The sequence below is a fragment of the Sorex fumeus genome, unplaced genomic scaffold (assembly GCF_029834395.1).
Source record: "Sorex fumeus unplaced genomic scaffold, SorFum_2.1 ptg000021l, whole genome shotgun sequence".
NCBI classification, from domain to species: domain Eukaryota; kingdom Metazoa; phylum Chordata; class Mammalia; order Eulipotyphla; family Soricidae; genus Sorex; species Sorex fumeus.
The window spans coordinates 4,856,236-4,875,647 of record NW_026606078.1 but is presented as its reverse complement, the minus strand read 5'-3'; the positions used below and the strand labels follow the sequence as shown (position 1 = coordinate 4,875,647).

The 19,412-nt window shown below is 44.9% G+C and overlaps 1 protein-coding gene across 1 annotated transcript; it reads left to right on the top strand.

Annotated features, from left to right (window-relative positions):
- The first annotated feature begins 13,330 nt into the window (after positions 1-13,330).
- Positions 13,331-18,022, top strand: IRF2BP2 (interferon regulatory factor 2 binding protein 2). The gene is given in 3 exon segments (XM_056113575.1): positions 13,331-13,946; positions 13,948-14,629; positions 15,222-18,022. Coding segments are annotated over 3 exon segments (1,785 nt in total). The 5' UTR covers positions 13,331-13,559; the 3' UTR covers positions 15,938-18,022.
- The last annotated feature ends 1,390 nt before the right edge of the window (positions 18,023-19,412 follow it).

The window sequence follows — 19,412 nt, the reverse complement described above, 5'->3', positions numbered from 1 at the left end:
ATTTGGCACTAGGTTTTGTGGTGGATATATATATATATATATATACACACATACATACATACATATATATGTATATATATATAAATTTATGGTGGCAAGAAGCACAGAAAAGTGATTTGCATGTTTTTCACAATAACATGGCAACAGTCTACAGAACTGGCATCCATCAGAATATGAGTTACTTTCCCATGACTTAAACCTCAGAGTGGCACTAGGCAGGAAACTCAGCGCATGTGCAGTAGACTCACCCAATGAAGGGGAAACTGGGACTGGGAAACAGAATAAGCCTTTGGCCAGCATCCAGTCCAGATCTATCTCTGCATTTTTGGTGCTCCTCTCATTCCCAGAAGGCTTTAGTTTTTTAAAAAGAGGTGACTCTGATTTCTTCCTTTGGACATTAGGAAATACTGGACTCTTTCCCAGAAAGCCTGAGTAGCCTTTCCCAGAAAGCCTGGGTAGTCTTGAAGATTTAGCCCCCACTTGACCAGTTGAATGAAAAGCTTATTTTATGAGTAGCATACTACTTAATATTAATACATGAATAATATTTTATAGTACAATATATTTATATGTGTTACCATTTTTAATAATAAAATCAATGTATAACAATATATTTTATCTGAAACACACATCAAGGCTAATTAAAATATTGACTTATAACGTTAAAAAAAGAGACAGACTATAAGATATACACAGACATAAATATTGATCATTTAGGTTTGGGGTATTGTTGTTTTGTTGTTTTGTTTTTGCTCTTGGGTCATACCTGGGAGTGCATTTCGGCCAGCCACATGCAAGGGAAGTGTGTGCCTTACCTGTTGTACTATCTCTCTGGTACTGGTCATCTAGGTTTTGCTTTGAGTGACCGAGAAGGAAACTAAAATTCAAACAAATGGACTATATCATACCTTCCTCCAACTCCCCCAACCCCCTACCCAGAAAATCAAGTTAATTATATTGTTTTATCACTTTGAGGTGTGTGTAACTGACTTTTCCTGTCCAATAATGAAAATACTTGCCTTGAAAATGTGTGTACAGACAAAGAAAACTGAAAAGATGATTGTCATAATGATTCGGTAATGAAGCTAGGCCCTGATTTTTGTGACTACAGTAATTGCTCTTCTACAATTGCCACAGCTTATGAGAAATGATGGCGAAACATCCATCCTAGAAGTTGAGAAAGGAAGACAGTATTATCAGTTGAAGAAAAATAGCAGAGTCAGCTCTAGCTGCATTATGAATGCCAGAGTTGAGGGTAAAAAGAGGTATGATTGCCTACTTCTCCGATATAATCTGTGTGTACCTTTAAATAGCATATGTTAATAATACTTTTAAAAAATCTAGTACTGTTTAAAGTATTCTGAAAGAATTTTATAAAATTCTGTGGAAAATTACAGAGTTAATGAAGTGTTATTTTTAATAACTGAATAATCACCCCTTAATTAAGCTGAAGGAATACAGTATTACATGCAGAAGTGTATTGTGGTGTGTGTGTGTGTGTGTGTGTGTGTGTGTGTTGCCAAGAATGGAACCGAGGTTTCACACCAGCAAGTAAGTGCTCTACCTCTGAGCTACAACCCTGGCTCCACATAAAATATTGTTAAAACCAGTTTTATCTTTTCTCACAAATAAAAATGGTAGTGAGCAACAAAAAAATAATGATTATAGAGAATTAACATGGAAAAATCAAATATTCCCTCCTATTATTTTGTCAATGACCTTGACAGAAAGATAAAACCTGCAGGATAGGCACTTATCTGTAGAAGTCATCTCTTGCTCTCCTGGTCTGAATTTAGACTGCCTGGTTTTGTTTCACTTAGAGTGCCTGGTGTTGTCCTTTGAGCTCCGTCCCTGTTACTGTGTTGTTCAAAATGCTCTGAGTTCTGTGGTTCAGAAGAGAATTTACCAGAGCCATTTTCCTTCCTGATCTATTATTATAAAACAAACTGTCTGCAGTGATTTGCGAACCTTGCTTTCAAAACAACATAATAAGGAGCTGCTATCTCATGTACTCTGGTTGGGGGTGGGAGGTGGGGTACAGTGGGGAGAGCAGGCATGGTAGTAGAGCCTTGAAGGTAGGATGCTGGAAGATGCCGTTCTGCATACACCATTCCAAGAGGCGCCTGAGGATGCAGCACTGGCTGCGGTCCAGGTAAATTGGAGGCAGTCCTAGAAGTAAGAACATCCATCATGCTTAGTAAGATCTCAGGTTGGAACAGCTGCCTTGAGCCTCCAGACATTTTTTTTTTTTAATAAAGCTCCTGGTCATGAAGCACTCTTTCCGCCTCTGCTGCCGTATGTTTTTCCAGCTGGACCTCCACCAGTCTTCCGCTCTCCAGAAAGTTCTCATTCATTCAGCCCAAGGGTATCTTATTGGCTTTTCTCAGGACTGCTGGAAGTTCCGGCAGGAATCCTCACCACTTGGAAAATCTATGCCTTCAGATGTTGCATATTCCTGATAAAACTTACATGGAGTTTTTACTTATATGGAGAAATATAAACACACTTTAACTACTGGACATTGTATATAACACAATTCTTATTTGTATTTCCTGTGATTTGGATTTCCTCACCAAATCCGACAGCAGAAAAATTTAAGAACTATATTTTATGAACAGTTTTGGTCCAAAGACTGTAATCCACCCTTTTATTTACTGTGATTAGCCAGTGATCATCAAACCTTGTTCTTCATTATTCATCTTTTATCCACCTGGGGCACTGGGGATGTTTCAGCTTTTCCAGATGCTGTTTTTTAGATTAGTGGATACAATGACTTGATCACAACTTGATGATACACTTTAGAGTTCTTGCCTTCAGCCCAAATTCCAATTCCAGCAAAATAGTTTGTTGTGTTCAATCTTAGCACTAGCTTCCATGCTTTTGTTTCCTTTGAGTGGATTTAGAATTAAGTCTCTTCTCCTGAGAAGTCCTAACTAAAACAGATCTAGTCCTACCTTCTTAGGATAAACTTTCTTTGGAAAATCGTCACAAGAAATTGTGCTGAATGAGTTAACTCCTATTTGATGCTTATATTTGAACTTGATTTAAAATATAAACAGATGTTAAGGGAGATAGTTTAGAGGGCTGGAGTGCATGGTTTGCATACTAGAGACCCAGATTTGTATCCTGGTAGTGCATGGTCCCACAGTGCCACTGGCAACAACCCCTGGACACCATCTGATGTGACCCAAACTGGAAGTTTTAATTAAATTATATCAAATTTAAAATGAATTTTAAAAACAACCCATTCCCATATTTTTACAGTGGTCCCATTATTTGCTGGTAAGTCATCAGATTCCATTTCCCACTATACCGTCCCCAACTCAGGGCCCCTCATCTCCAGTTGTCTTTTTTTTCCCTCTTTTTTGGGTCACACCCAGTGATGCTCAGGGGTTACTCCTGGCTCTGCACTCAGGAATCACTCCTGGCGGTGCTCAGGGACCATATGGGATGCTGGAATCGAACCCGGGTCAGCCGCATACCAGGCAAATGCCTTACCCGCTGTGCTATCACTCCAGCCCTCCATTGTTGTTTTCTAAACTTGCCCTTGTTGGCCTGAATTTTTTCTAATCACCCCCACTCTTTTATGAAATCTGCAGGGAGAAAATGATACCCAGGATATAGTGAAGCAGTGTTACAACAACTATCTGCTAAAATCCAGAATGTTGACAGCATTTGTTTGAGGAGACCAATTTTTATTCAGAGATAGCAGCTATAAAACTGCAAATTGAGCAAATAAGGTATTTGTCAAAGTGGGCAATAGAAAACAGTCTTACAAGAAATTGCACTGATTTTTGCTTTCTTTCTGGTTTGCTGGTTTCACTAAATACTTAAACAATGGTAAAATTCCAATATTTTAAAACTACTTCTAGAGAGGTTGACAATATAACTCCTACTATTCACAATAACTCAAGTGGCATATATCTGGTAGGTTACCCATTAAACGACTGTGACAGATCGTATTTCTGGTTAATTGTTAGTTCCCTATGACCTTAGACTTTGCCTGTGTATTTAATAACACCATCTGCTGTCTCGGGTAGCAATACTACCTTTTTACATGAGGATTACTGTTCTTACTTCGTAAACAACAGTTCTCAGTTGGAGGTGTTGAAACTCTACCATAGAATTATTTAAATTATACTACCTTTAAGAAAGAAACTGACTTCTTCCCTATGCTTGCTTTATTTGCTTCCCCTGAAATATCATAATTTATATACCATAATAAAAGCATAAAAAAGATTTACAAGTTATATTCTTGGTCTACAAAATGAAATGTTTTCAAAAAATTCTGACTCTGTTTTGCCTATCCTGTTTGTTTTTTTCCAGACTAGTGTCTCTTGGAAATTCCCAATAAAACACACCATTAAAAAATAATTCTCATAATGTGAAATGAGATGAGACCTTTTCATAAAAATGCATTAATTTTTTAAAACTCACCTAGGATCATCTTCTCTGTTTGGAAATATGTGGAGATTTGACTTGTATTCAAGAAATATTAAAACAAGTATTGACATATGATCTAGAATAAGGCAAATGTCGAGGTTTTAAGCTTGTTACTTTGGTGGGATCTCACAATGGTGCCTGTGAAATAAATTCTTGGTAGTGACCAAGGGATGGGGGGAGGCTGGTAGAACATTTTCTTTCAGTTTAATCAGGCCCATGCTGTACAGTATACTAATTTAGTGCAATTATCCAGTCCATGAATCAGAACTTCCTAAAAACACTCTATAGAGTGGGAGAACTGTGTTACTTCTAACTTAAGTCTCCTGCATGAGGGGAAGTTGTATTTTTCTGAATTAGAAGAAGGAAACACTAACCACTCATTCCTTTATTTATTTATCCCTAAATCCATTCTCAATCTTAGACCCTAAAAAAGGAGCGAAGACAAATGGAAACTACAGTCCAGGGGAAAGACAACTCTGACAGGTAAGGTGAGAACTTTTTCCAAGTAATTTTTTATTTCTTAGCATGGTGGCACTATTAAGAAACTAGAGTAGACTGGGTTATGAAGCATTGTAGGTAACGTATGCTTTTGAACTGACTACTTTTTAAATGAATTGTGTCAAGATGTAGACTTGACGGTTAAAAGCCCACTCACACAACCAGCACTATATGCTGAAATGGGGATACTTCACAGAAAATGGAGTTTTTGTTTGTTGTTGTTGTTTTTAATTACTTGGAACCGGAGAGATTGGCCCTTACACTCACCACATGAGAATAATCAAGAGGTTGTCTGCCAACAGAAAACAACTTTAAAAGTATGGAATGTAAAATTCTGAGCCCTAACCCATTTGATAGCATCCCCAAAAGACATGTCCTGACATGTTTTCAGTCTAAGAGGGCCTCAGCATTCCAGGCTTTTAAAAAAAATGTCTCCTGTTACAACTAAAAGGGGCTGCTTGTCCTTTTCCACACTCTGAATTCAAGGAATCTGGAAGTGTGATCGTGGAAGACTCATTTTAAAATCCCTTCAGCAATCAACAAAAAGGAAAGAATATGATTCATTTATGGTTTGGGAAGAAATGTCAAGTGTAATAACATCTACCTATGAGGGCTTTCCACCTCCCAAATGATTTTTTTAAATATAGAGCTTAAGAAACTTTATTACTTTTCTTAAAATAGAGGAACCCTACCCCCCCCCCCCCAATAAAATGGTTAGGGATGTACTCTTTCACTATAATTAACAAAATCACAACACATTCCCAGACTTTAGAATTCCTGGAACTTGCTATCATAATAGCCTTTACAAATTCAGTGTACAGTCAGTGAAGAAGCCACACAGCTATTAAGCAGTGGGATTCTGGGTGAGAATACAAAAAAAAAAAAACCTCCCCCTAAACCCTCAAAACATATTTCCACATCCTGCTGGCCTTGCTTATCATTATATGAACCTTTGTTTTCTTTTTATTCAACTGAGGTTATTTTGTGCAATCTGAAAGGTCTGTAGATTGTTATATATATATATATATATATATATATATACTCACACACATATATTCTCTTGTGGAAAGAAATATTTTCCATACACTTTGAGACACTTGAGTTTGGGCATATTAATGCTGATACAGATGTTTTTGCCCTGGATAACTCAAACTAAGTATAGACTGTGGTTTAGACACTCCTCCTAGCCTGGGATCTGAGCCCAAACCAACCAGACATAATGTTCTCAGATGATGAGATGATTTGGTAGCCATTTAACCTCATAACTTTATTTGGATGGCACAATGCCTCAAAATAATGGGAAGGCACTTACTGGTCTTTTTTTTTTTTTCTGCATTGTTTCATGATACAGTATGTAACCAAAGAGAATTGGGCTTGGGTTTGTTCAGATTCCCCTGTATTCATTCCCGTTACCCCCACCCATCACTCAAAGGCTCATGGCAGAAATAGCATCCATTATTCCACTCAAGAAAATCATAGGTTCAAAGAGACCAAATGACCTGCCTCAGGTCACATGCCAGGTATATTGAAGAGAACCTATGTCTCTCAGTTGTCTCCTGTGCAGATATTTACATGAATATAAAAAAGAACTTGTGAAGAAAATAGAAATAGGAGGTAGCCCACCAGTGGGCTAAAGAAAGAACTGCAGTTTGAAAAACCTAAATTTTAGCTGTTGTTTAAGTACACATTTTCTTTGTTTCAAGGCAAATCCCTTACTATCTTGGTATTTCATTTTTCCATATTTATAAAGTGAATAGACAATGATATTTTAAGTCATTGTTCATTGTTTAGAATAATGAATTGTATGGTAATTTAGACACCTAGACAGAAAGAATAAAAGAAGTCTTACAAATGTTTAAGACCTAGCTATCAAGATATTACTTATTTATTTGGGTCATGCCCAGAGATGCTTAGAGGATACTCTTACTTTAGTGCTCCAAGGTCACTACTGACAGTGTTCAGGAGGCCAAACAGAGCCTGGAATAGAACTCCGGGACTCACACATGCAAGTCTAGTGCCTTACCACTGAGTCACACACTGGCCCCCTATCGAGATTTTTTGTTTAAAAATATGGTCCATGCGTGTGGTTTCAGTCATGTTTCAGAACCAACTTAGCTCAGAAATTTGTTTGAAGAACTGAGGAGGCTTGCCAGCATGTCCATCAGGTTTATTTGTGTTTGCATTTTAGCTGTCTATGACAAGCTTTTCAATTAAAAAAAAAAATACTATATTTAGAGAGTCATATTAGAAAATCTCTTTCTCTTTTTCTGTCTATCAGAGGTTCTCTTCTAGAGATCAAACCCAGGCTATCTGCACCCTGGTACAGATAGGGAAGTTTTCATCTTCCCTCTGTGAAGTTCAGTTCTGAATGAGAATCTTAATTCTCTCAATGGTGTGACATTCTCTTTGGCAAAGAGGTAATACCATTTGGGCCCAGGATTGGATGTGCCAATGCATACAGACTCCAATTAACAAATTACAATCCACAATTAGTCTTTTTAACTTTAGTTTTTTCCCCTTCTGCAGGGAGTTCTCCGTGTGTCTTTTAGCCATAAAAAAGACAATAAATAAAGTTTAGAGAAAGAATTTTATGTTAATTGTCTAGATCTGAATATCGCTGGACAAATTTACACATAAAACAGTTTTAAATTACATTATTATTTGGCTGAAACACATTGACAAGAGCAAGTTAGCCACCAGAGTAGCTTGCTGAAACCCTACTAGTAAGGGCCAAATTTTTCTACAGATTGAATTCTTTTGAAAACTATATTTTAATATAGTGAAGAGAAAGTTTAGTTCATTTTGGCTAACTTCTGTTTCATAGGGATACAATAACATGAAAGCTTATTTGAATAATTTATGACCATTTGGTTCGTTTGGCCCTATGAAATTCTATGAAATATCTAACTTGATGGCTTTACTACAAATCTACTGTGATTGTTTACTTTAAATTGAGTGTTCTATAAGCTATACTCGAATTTTTCCCTTTCCTATTTCTATAGATAAACATATATCAAGACTTCTGCTAAGCCTCTATACTGTATTTAGGTGACTTTAAAAAATACAAAATGCAAACAGAATCCTACTTTTTTCAATAGGACACATACCTGGAATTTGGTAGATATCCCTTTAATGTTGCTGTAGGCAAATAACTATATCTTTTAATATCTTAGGTTTTTAGTTTCTTAAAAAGAATGACAACAGAATTTGTGCTTCACATATTTCTGAATGTCCATATGGAAGATATAAAAATAGCTATTATTTTTAACCTTTAAGAATTTAACATTTCACTTTCCTTACTACTGAATGTGCATGTAGGAAAGTTACACCTTTTAGTAGGCAAACTAATGAAAGTAAATTTACCATTTTGATATTTTAAAACCATACCCATGAAGTTATTTCACTATTGTGTCAGCATCTCCCCACTGATCCTTTTAAAGGATTTTAGTGAGCATCTTAAATATAAGTTAAACCACATCTAGATATTGTTCCAGAAAAGTACATTTCATCACACTCTTTCCAAAAAGTCAATAGGTTTCTGGCATCAAATGGCTGTTGAATCCCTTCCAGTTCTCCTACAAATTTCCTTTCAGACTGAACAAGAATATGACCTCAATTTCTCCTTTGTATTTTTCACTTAGCTCCTTAAATTCTGACACAGTAGTTAACCTACAATAAGACCCCAAATTTTACTCTAAATGGGGACCTGTACATATGTTTACTCACAGGCTGGTGACTAACAGCTTCTGTGTATAATGTGTAGATGATTAAAAGCTCTGTGATGCTATTTGGCCTGATTCTTAGACCCTGCAAAGAGAGTTTATCTCCTTATCTCCTGGCAAGTCTCTTTAATATCTAAATGCTTTCTATGCACAGGGGAGGTAGGCTACAGTGAAAGGTCAAACAGAGGGAAAGTATTTTTTTAAAGTATATTTGCAATTATAAAAATCAGTAGAATTCTCTCCTAAAATGCTATTACTTAGAAGAAAAGCTTTCATATCTATTGTAGACTATGTAGGTCGTGACTTTTTGACTTTTTCTATAGAGGGTATAGATATAGTCATAGAAACTAATACATTCAAATGCATTTTTTAACTTTAAAAAATGGAAACCATGTGATTATTGTACACACTCTTCAAGTCTTGCGGCACTTTGCCCAAGTTTAAGGAAACTAGGATGGAATCCACAGAAAGGACATGTGGCTACACATTTTTCTCCTCCAAAGACACCAGGGTCAGAGTTTAAGCAGCGTTAGTGTGGTTGCAACATCATGCTATTAATAGAAATTGTACTCTAAAGAATGAAGGCTATTATTTTACTTGTAGATATGGGCTGAAACTCATGAACTCAGCAGTCTATAGATGTAGCACCTGAAGGACAGCACCCACCTCTTGCTGGGGTCATAGGATTGTACCCCTCTTGCAGCTGCAAATCCCTGTGGTGGAATTCTTTCCAGATCCTTTGGTAGGAAGAATTTCTTTAAAACGTTCTGCTGACTGGCAGTACAGGACTGCATGTAATGTATTAACAAGAGTGTCTCAATTGGAGTAAATTCTGGAGACCGTATGAGACTGGAAAGGTTTAATGCTTACACTGTGAAAGCCCACATTAATCTCAGAGTTGGGAGGTCAGATTGGTTCTATCCACTATTTGCTTAGAGTTGTTCCCTTTAGTTTGCCATCCCATCAGTTCCCTCACTCCTTTTTGGGAAGGTGGGGAGGGGGAACCCACATTCAGCAATGTTCAGGGGTTATCCTATCTCTGCACTCAGAAGTTACTTCTGGAGGTGCTCAGGGGATCATAAGGATGCCAAGGATCAAACTCAGGTCAGCTGTGTGCAAGGCAAATGCCTTGCCCACTGTACTATTGCTTTGGCCCCTTACACCTCCTTTGTAATAGAATTACATGGAATGATTTTTCCCTTTGCCCCCAAAATATAGGGTGTGTGTGTGTGTGTGTGTGTGTGTGTCTGTGTGTGTGTGTGTGTGTGTGTGTGTGTGCGCGTGCATGCCTCTTTAACTCAGAAATTAGGGCTGGAAAGGATTGTTTCTTCATCTAGTCTCAGCAGGAGTGCTTCCCACAGAACATTTCCTTTAGTTCTTAAAACAAGCAGTATTTCAGCATTTTGGTTTAAAGCCAGTCTCAGCCCACTGTACCACCAAAACACTTCACCAGGTCTGTCTGTCCACATTATAAATGTGGAGGAGCATCCTGCAGCCAACCCAATAACCTTGACTTTGAGAGGCAAAGATTAGAATTCTTTTCTGAAAGGACCGGGAACCTTAAGCAACAGGGCAGAGTCGACGTGACTAAAACATACCAACTTCCTCTTTCATAAGTCATCACATGATGAACTACAATTACAATTCCTGCCTTGTCTCTGAGAATTGCAGACGCATTGCCTCACCCCAGAAGCCCTGCTCCTGTGTTTGGAGGCGGCGGCTGTAACTGCTGCAGCAGCCGCCTGGAAGGGATCCAATTCCAGTCTGTGTGGAGAGGGAGGGTGGTGGGTGGAAGACAAAAACAAAGCTATGTTTACTTAGCATACATCGATAAAGCTGCTTCAGAGCTACATGAAAGGCCAGGCAGCATGAAAGACTTTTGATACAATATAAGGAATTGCTGCCGTGGATTCAGTCAGCGCCAGGTTTTAACCCCCTCAATTCCGGAACCTTTTACTGCGAGGGAAAGCAGAATTAAAATGGCCTTTTCTTTTTTTCCAGCAAGCACTTCATTAGGGAAGTTACAACAAGTCAGTTTCGCCATTAAACTGGTAGTATAAAAAGGAAATGCTCTTCCCTTGTTGAAAAGCTCTGGTCTTCAATAATCCTTAGCTGCATTTGGATCTCAGTGTTTCTATTTGAGAAGAGAGCTGCAGGTTCTCCCTTGAGGGCATGACTGTGCCAGCCTGCAGGTAAATGGGCATAATTAGGTCAAGACTTTAACACCAAGTTGTTTTTTTTCCTAATGTGCTTCAGTCACTGCCAAGTGGGGTCATCTCTGGGGGGTGGTGAGATGGCCTCAGCCTACAACACCAGCACAAAGACTGGGCCTCATTCTCTTTGGCCACAACGTGGGGAGACCTGGGGTGACCTACACTACGGCACCAGCTGCCTTTGGACAGGATCTGGGTAGGTTCTGCTCTCCCAGCTGGAGGAGGACTGTCTAGGCTGGGCTACCATTGCAGAGCATGATCCTGGAACAGATGGGGGAGATCTTTATGGCCCGCGAACCTTCTCTGGAAATCCCCCAGATCTGCAGGGTTAACCTGTAAAAACATTTAGTTCTGGCATTACGTTTTCCATGCGATTTCCGAACAGGTTTTTTCATGTGCTTTAAGCAGCCCTCTCCACTACTGTGTCTCTGAGGGTGTTTTTCCTCTTCCTTGTGGTTAATCCTTTGAAGCAACCTGGCATTTTCAACAGCAACAACTAGAGAGAAACGTCAGCAGGATTTTTTTTTCTCCCTCTCGCCACCTACCAATCCAGTTGTAGGAAAGATAATATAATTAGTACCCTGTTCTTCCCACACTTAACCAGCTCATTCCAGTCTCAGGGAGAAACGTGGGCCTGTTTTCCAACAAAAGAAATTCCAGAGGCCGCCTTTGCAGAGCTGAAGTGTAAAAGTCCCAACTGAGAGTGACTAAGCCCGTGTCTATTAGTCATTAAGGCTAAGGACCGGCCAAAAAGTGATTTACCATAACACACACTAGCTCCTCCTCCCGATAAAAGTGTGAAACTCAAAAGTGCAACTCGGCCTGGACAAGAGTCGAGCGCTCGGGCTGCCAGTAGTGGCACAGGGCAGCGAGCCGAGGTGGCAGGGTGACTGCACCCCGCCTTCGCACCGGCCAGGTTTGCTTCATCCCCGACTCCGATCCGGGGTGCAAGCGAGCTCCCAGCCCCGCAAGGGAGTGGGGTCAACCGTCAAACCGCGCGCCTGTGAACGCTGCCCGGACGTCCCGGAGCTCGAGTCCAAGTTCGGTCCCGCGGGCGGAGCCTCGCGTCCCGGGGCCGCCTGCGGGGGGAGGGGGCGTGGCCTGCGCGGTGACGCGGCCACGCTGGCTGTCGACCCCGGATCCCTGGAATGTGCCTTCGCTCAATGGGGCCGCCAGCGCCAACCGCGCCGGGTCACGTCCGCGCGGAGCCTGCGCACTCGGCGGCGGCGGCGGCGGCGGCGGCGGCGGCGCACGCGGACCCGCGCCCAAGTCACGCGCCCGCCAGGCGGACCTACAAAAGGCGCGTTGGGGCCTCCGGGACCCTCGCTCCGCTGGGCGGCTGCGGGCTGAGAGGAGCTCCCTGCGTTTGCATGGGCCTTATCCACATTTCGCCCCTCCTCCCCACGCCCTTACAGCTGGGGTCGCGAAGTAGCGTGTGAACTCGGGTCGTGGGCTTGGGAAGTTAAAACCACCCTCGCCAGTGCAAGGAGAGCCGTGCTTGCAGGGTTCTCCCGAGACGAACGAGTGTAAAAGCACTTATCCCAGGGGTTGCACGTTGGTGTCGAGTTCAGAGATGACAAACAAACCGAAACGCGTGCACGCCGCCAACTTAATCGTCTCCCCCCGCCCCACCAGCCCCCCATTTCTCGAACGACCGAGGTGACTGCTACCCAAGTGGCTTTGCTTTTCCAAATCGCCCTAACCATTCGGCCTTGGAGGGGCGGGGAGCTGACGGAGGAGCGCAGCCAAGTCGAGAGGGTGGCGGTGAGCAAAACTGCGCCGGGCTGTGCCTGCACGTCCGGGCCCGGCCGCGGCGCTGTGGGGCGGCGCTGAGCGGCGGGCGCCGCGGAGCCGGCTCTCCCGGCCGCGCTCGTTCCCGCGCGCGCGCGCGCGGGGGGTGGGGAGAGGGGGAAGCGCGGGGGAGGGCGGGCGCGCGCGCGCGCGCGAGGGGAGGGGGCCCGCGCAGGCGCCGTGCGAGGCTGTCGAAGAATCAAGTCTGTAGAAGTGGAGCGGCCGCGGCGGCAACAGCAGCAGCGACGGCCGCGGCGGAGCTGCTGACGCGGGCTGGGCGCGGACGCGGGCGCTTGGAGAGCGGCGACGCCAGGAACTGTGAGAGAGCTGCGGAGCGACCCGGGGGCCGCGCCGCGCCCGAGTTCCACGCCGCCCGGCCGCCGCCGCCCCGGCGCGGCATGCCCCGCCGCTCGGGCTGAGCCTGCCCCGGCGGCCGCCCCCTGCCCCCCGCCCCCCCGGCCTCCCCGCCCCCCGGCCCGCACTCGGCGCCGACCGCCGCCGCCGCCGCCGCCGCCGCCGCCGCCGCGACCTGCTGCGCTCCCCCGCGCCCGCGCGGCCCATCTTCGCCCCGGTCTGGAGGCCCGCCGCGGCCCCGGCCGAAGCTCCGCCGCCGCGCCCGCCGCGCCGCGCCGCCCCGCCGCCGGCCCGCGCCGCCCGCAGGGACGTGCTGCCGCGGCTGCAGCCCCTCGCCCCGCGCCCGCCGCCCCTCGTGCACCGGGGGCGCTGCGCGGGCGCCGAACCTTCGCGGGCTTTGCCGCCGCCGCCGCCGCTCCTGCGGCCGCCGCCGCCGCTGGTGGGAGAGACGCGGGCTTGCGGGGGGAGGCGGGCGCGCGTGGTGCCGGCGGGGGGCGGCGGCGCCCCCTCCTCCTCCGGCGCCACCGGCGGCTCGGACATGGCCGCGGCGGTGGCGGTGGCGGCCGCGTCCCGGCGGCAGTCGTGCTACCTGTGTGACCTGCCCCGCATGCCCTGGGCCATGATCTGGGACTTCACCGAGCCCGTGTGCCGCGGCTGCGTCAACTACGAGGGCGCCGACCGCGTCGAGTTCGTCATCGAGACGGCGCGGCAGCTCAAGCGGGCGCACGGCTGCTTCCCGGAAGGCCGCTCGCCGCCGGGCCCCGCGGCCCCGGCCGCCGCCAAGCCCCCGCCGCTCTCGGCCAAGGACCTTCTCCTGCAGCAGCAGCAGCAGCAGCAGCAGCTCGGCCACGGCGGCCCCGAGGCCAGCCCGCGCGCCCCGCAGGCGCTGGAGCGCTACCCGCTGGCGGCCGGCGCCGCCGAACGCCCCCCCGCGCCTCGCCGCCGACTTCGCGAGCAGCCGGCCGGCCGCCGCGGGCCTGGCGCAGCCGCCCACGCCGCAGCCGCCGCCGGTGAACGGCATCCTGGTGCCCAACGGCTTCTCCAAGCTGGAGGAGCCGCCCGAGCTGAACCGCCAGAGCCCGAACCCGCGGCGCGGCCACGCCGTGCCGCCCACCCTGGTGCCGCTCATGAACGGCTCGGCCACGCCGCTGCCCGCCGCGCTCGGCCTCAGCGGCCGCGCCGCCGCCTCGCTCGCCGCCGTCTCGGGGGCCGCGGCCGGCGCCCTGGGCTCGGCGGCGCCCGCCGAACTGGGCGCCCACAAGCGGCCGGCGTCCGTGTCGAGCAGCGCGGCGGGGGAGCACGAGCCGCGCGAGGCGGCGGCCAAGGAGAAGCCGCCGCCGCCTCCCGCCTCGCACCGCGGCCCCGCCGACAGCCTGACCGCGGCGGCCGGCGCCGCCGAGCTGGGCACCGAGGGCTCCGGCAAAGGCCGCGGCGGGCCCGCCGAGCAGGACTGGGTCAACCGGCCCAAGACGGTGCGGGACACGCTGTTGGCGCTGCACCAGCACGGCCACCCGGGACCCTTCGAGAGCAAGTTTAAGAAGGAGCCGGCCCTGACTGCAGGCAGGTTGTTGGGGTTCGAGGCCAACGGGGCCAACGGGTCTAAAGCAGGTAGGGGCGGCCGCGGGGCGAGGGGCGGGAGGGAGGGGAGCCAGGGGATCCTCGGGCAGCGCCGAGGAGGGGGCGCACTTTCCATTCACCTTTCTCCCGGGGCCCAGAAACAACAAACACCCGACTTCCTGATCTGCCCGAGGCGGAACCAGTGCTTAGTGGCAACGTGTTCTTGTGCTGAAGCAGCATAACAGAGATGAGTCAGACGGGCTGCAAGGCACTGACACAAGGTTTTCCTTTCCCAGCACATTCTTGCTTGGAAGCATGAGGACGCCAGTCACCTTTTAACCTGTTGAGGGACTTTAGCATTCATGTGAGCGGTGCAGCTTGCAGACAGGCGTGCACGTGTGCACCCAGCGTTTCTATCCCCGCCACTTGCTGTGCTGTTCTAAGACCCGCATACCCTATCGGAGCGTCAGCAGGCTTGAAGTGTTTCCAGGTGCACGTGGACTTGAAACTCGTGCGATTTTTATGGAAAGGGAAATTTCTAACAAATTTCTATTTCATGTTAGTAGAAGATCCTTTTCAAACGTGCCCTATTTACCTATTTATTCTTATTTTTCCCTCCTCCCTTTTCCTCCCCCCCCCCCAGTAGCAAGAACAGCAAGGAAAAGGAAGCCTTCTCCAGAACCAGAAGGTGAAGTCGGCCCCCCTAAGATCAATGGAGAGACACAGCCGTGGCTGTCCACATCCACAGAAGGGCTCAAGATCCCCATTACTCCTACATCTTCTTTTGTGTCTCCACCACCACCCACTGCCTCACCTCATTCCAACCGGACCACACCCCCCGAAGCGGCCCAGAATGGCCAGTCCCCTATGGCAGCCCTAATCTTAGTCGCAGACAATGCAGGGGGCAGTCATTCCTCGAAAGATGCCAACCAGGTTCACTCCACTACCAGGAGGAATAGCAGCAGTCCACCCTCTCCGTCCTCTATGAACCAAAGAAGGCTAGGCCCTAGAGAGGTTGGGGGCCAAGGGGCAGGCAGCACTGGAGGACTGGAGTCAGTGCACCCTGCCAGCCTCCCGGACTCCTCTCTGGCAGCCAGTGCCCCCTTGTGCTGTACCCTCTGCCACGAGCGGCTGGAGGACACCCACTTTGTGCAGTGCCCGTCTGTCCCTTCGCACAAGTTCTGCTTCCCTTGCTCCAGACAAAGCATCAAACAGCAGGGAGCTAGTGGAGAGGTCTATTGTCCCAGTGGGGAAAAATGCCCTCTTGTGGGCTCCAATGTCCCCTGGGCTTTTATGCAAGGGGAAATTGCAACCATCCTTGCTGGAGATGTGAAAGTGAAAAAAGAGAGAGACTCGTGACTTTCCGGTTTCAGAAAAACCCAGTGGTTACCCTTAACTAAAACTGCTTGAATTGTATATATATATCTCCATATATATATATATAAATATATATATATCCAAGACAAGGGAAATGTAGACTTCATAAACATGGCTGTATAATTTTGATTTTTTGAATACATTGTGTTTCTATATTTTTTTGACGACAAAAGGTATGTACTTATAAAGACATTGTTTTCTTTTGTTAATGTTATTAGCATATCTTTGTGCTTTATTATCCTGGTGACAGTTACCGTTCTATGTAGGCTGTGACTTGAGCTGCTTTTTTAGAGCACTTGGCAAATCAGAAATGCTTCTAGCTGTATTTGTATGCACTTACTTTAAAAAGAAAAAAAAAAGCCAAATACATTTTCTGACGTTGTAAGATTGCCTTACTGTCTGTTATTCCTCCTTATTGCTGGCCCCTTTCTCAGGTTGGAGGCCAACTGGTGGAGAAGGAAAAGAAATGAGTGAAAGGGGCACTGTTGTGAAGTGGGCATGCCACTAGGGAGTGTCACCAAGTTTATCCCAAAACATTGTTCTCCTAGAGTAATAGAGAAAAATGATTTTGAATCTTTGTTTTGTTCTTCAAGTATAATTGCTGGGATTATTGATGACTGCCTGAGAGTTGCTGCTGAGAGATTTTCAGGATTGTGTAGTGGGGGAGGGGCATTTTTTAAGGCGAAAGTTGACCACTGTTCACTGCCCATGTGATCAGTTGTAAAGATTACAAATGCTGCATGCTAGTTGGTTACATAATACCCAATTCAGTGAAGGAAGGCAGTGATCATGGATAGTGGTGTGTACAAGATGGTACTGCCATCTTTGAACAGAGCTGGGCTCTGCAGCGCCACCTCACCTTTTTAAATACCCTAGAGCTGTATGTTGCTGTTGTCTTTTCCTTTGAGAAGAGTCACAAGTTACAGTCCAGGTGAATTTGGAGATAATGGGATTGGTTTATTTCTGTTTTCTGTTTTGTTTTTGTTTCTTTTTTTTTTTTTTAAATCATTTACCTGTAGTGCTATTGCTGTTGATACTATCACCTACACCCTGTTTCTAGTGAGTGCTAAATACAGTATGGTACAATGACAGTAACAACGCATGGTGCTGCCAGGACTGCCCATGGGCATATCAGTGACAGCCCAAATGGGGGTGGAGGAAACCTGTGATTTCCTTCTTACATGTTTTTGAAATACCAAGTGAATAATACTTTTTCTGGAAAAAAATGATAAACTAGTGAAAATTAAAGGGTTTTACATAATAGGCCCCACCTTTCAAAACTATTATTAGAAGCTTTTTTGTAAACTAATTTCTTTTGATCACTATTTTGCATCAGTAAAATAATTTTTAAACCAATAAATAATCAGTTATTAGAAATAGTTGTCTCAGTGATATTGGTTTATCTTTTGTGCCGTTTTGATTTAACATCAACAGAACACTTTTAAATCCTTTTATATTCAGGTGTTTGTAACTTGGCCCCATAATTAGGCTGAATCATGATTTCAGGTCTACAACTTATGTGTATCGTTCACAACTTCCATTTTAATTAGAAAACAGATTGTTAACCCACTTTGGATTCTTTTTAGTTTTAGTTTAATGGTTGAGCTTTTAACACTTGAAAATCAGATACTGCACCAAATACAGTATTTTTTGGTAGTGTTTTTAATGAGTGCACCTATATTACTAATGCTGTGCAAATTCTTGTTACTGGTCATGTTGTATTACAAACAGACTTGCATGATTAACCAGTTTGTTACACTTTTTTAAGTTGGAGTATCTATGACTCAGATCAGACTGGTTTCTCTTATGTAAATGCACACATGCAGAAACAGAGTCCAATTTTACATGCCCATAAAGATGTTTGTAAAGAATTCAACTGTTATGGTCTGTTGTGTAAATGTGTATCTAGGCACTTTATTATAAACTGGAATTTGACCTCATATATGTTACAAGTTGATCAGTCATTTGACCTAATTTGTAGTAGCTATCTGTATGTTTTGCGGTCTTAATACAGATAAGCTTTTTCCAAAAAACTAATAAAGAACCATTTGATATTTTGAATGTCTACCCAGCTGTGGAAAAGACAACCAACTATGGTTTCTCTGTGCTGGTGTTTTAAGTGGGAGAATACGAAGCTTTAAAGGGCTATGTGTTGAGCTTGCTACCATTAAGAGCCGCATGAGTATGAGTGGCCCTCGAGTGGCCACTGTGGAAGGCTTGCAGCTGGAAAATGCTGATCTGGGTTATTTTTCTGACATTGTTTTATGCGGAAGAGTTAACATTGGGGCATGCATGGGTTTGATCTTTTTGTTGTACCTAATGACAGTGCAGATTCTCCACAGCTGGATAAAAGTGTCAGCTACTTTTCAAATTCTAGTATTTCAGCTGTGCTTTTAATATTCAAAATATTAGGGGATGGGGTGTTGGAAGTTTTCCCTTTTTCACTCTAACAGTTTATAGAATTTAACAGATGATTGTCTTTTATGTGGCCTCACATTAAAAGTTAGAATGTACACATGGTTTACAACTTACTGTATACCTTCCTGGGCCACCAAGTATTTTAAAAATGTGCCACCTTTTAACCTTTACTTTTTAAGTTGAAGGTGATACTTTTTCTATATATGATGAAACTCATGTCAACTGAAGTGAGTGTAATCTCATATCAACATTATTCTATTTTAAAATCACGCTATGGAAATATCACCTGCATTCTGTCACTTGTCAGATTTATAGTACCTATTTTTTCTTTAACTTTTAGCATTAAATAAAAATAAAATTGGGAGCACTGAACATTTTCTCAGGCTTTTTTGAATTTTTTAAAGTGAGCTTAGATTGGCTTTTGTTTAATCACTAATGGCAGAGTGATTGAAAGATGTGTGGGGTTAGGATTTGACTGAATTGCAGAAGAACAGGAGCTAAAAAGCAACTGATGGTAGAAAAAGAAAATGCTAGGGACTGGGGAGAGGGCAACAGAATAGGAAAACAGATCCAAGAGAAGAGCTGCACAAAGTACAGCCAGAAAGCACTTGTTTATTTTTCAACTTGCAGTAGAGCCAGCCATTCTGCAATAGTGGATTGGAAGAAAAGGATGACATTGGAAAGACTGTCAAGACAGAGAGCTCCTCTCCAGAAAGCTTTGGAATAAAACAGCTATGTTGAGTCATGACAAATGTATTGAAGGTATTAAGGGGGGGAAAAAAAAAACCCACCAAAACCCTTACCATTTAGAAAGCTTTGGGATGAAACCTACATATAAGAGTTAGAACCAAGGTACATATACAAAAGTACTATCTCCTGTCACATTATTAAAAATTTCCTAGATATTTGCAGCTTCTATTCCTTTTTTATTGATCAATGGCTTGGCAGACTTGTCTGGGAGAGGAAGTTATGAAACTTACAAAGAGCATGAGGATAGGATATACGTAGATTTATTTCAAATTAACAGCAATTATGTTTA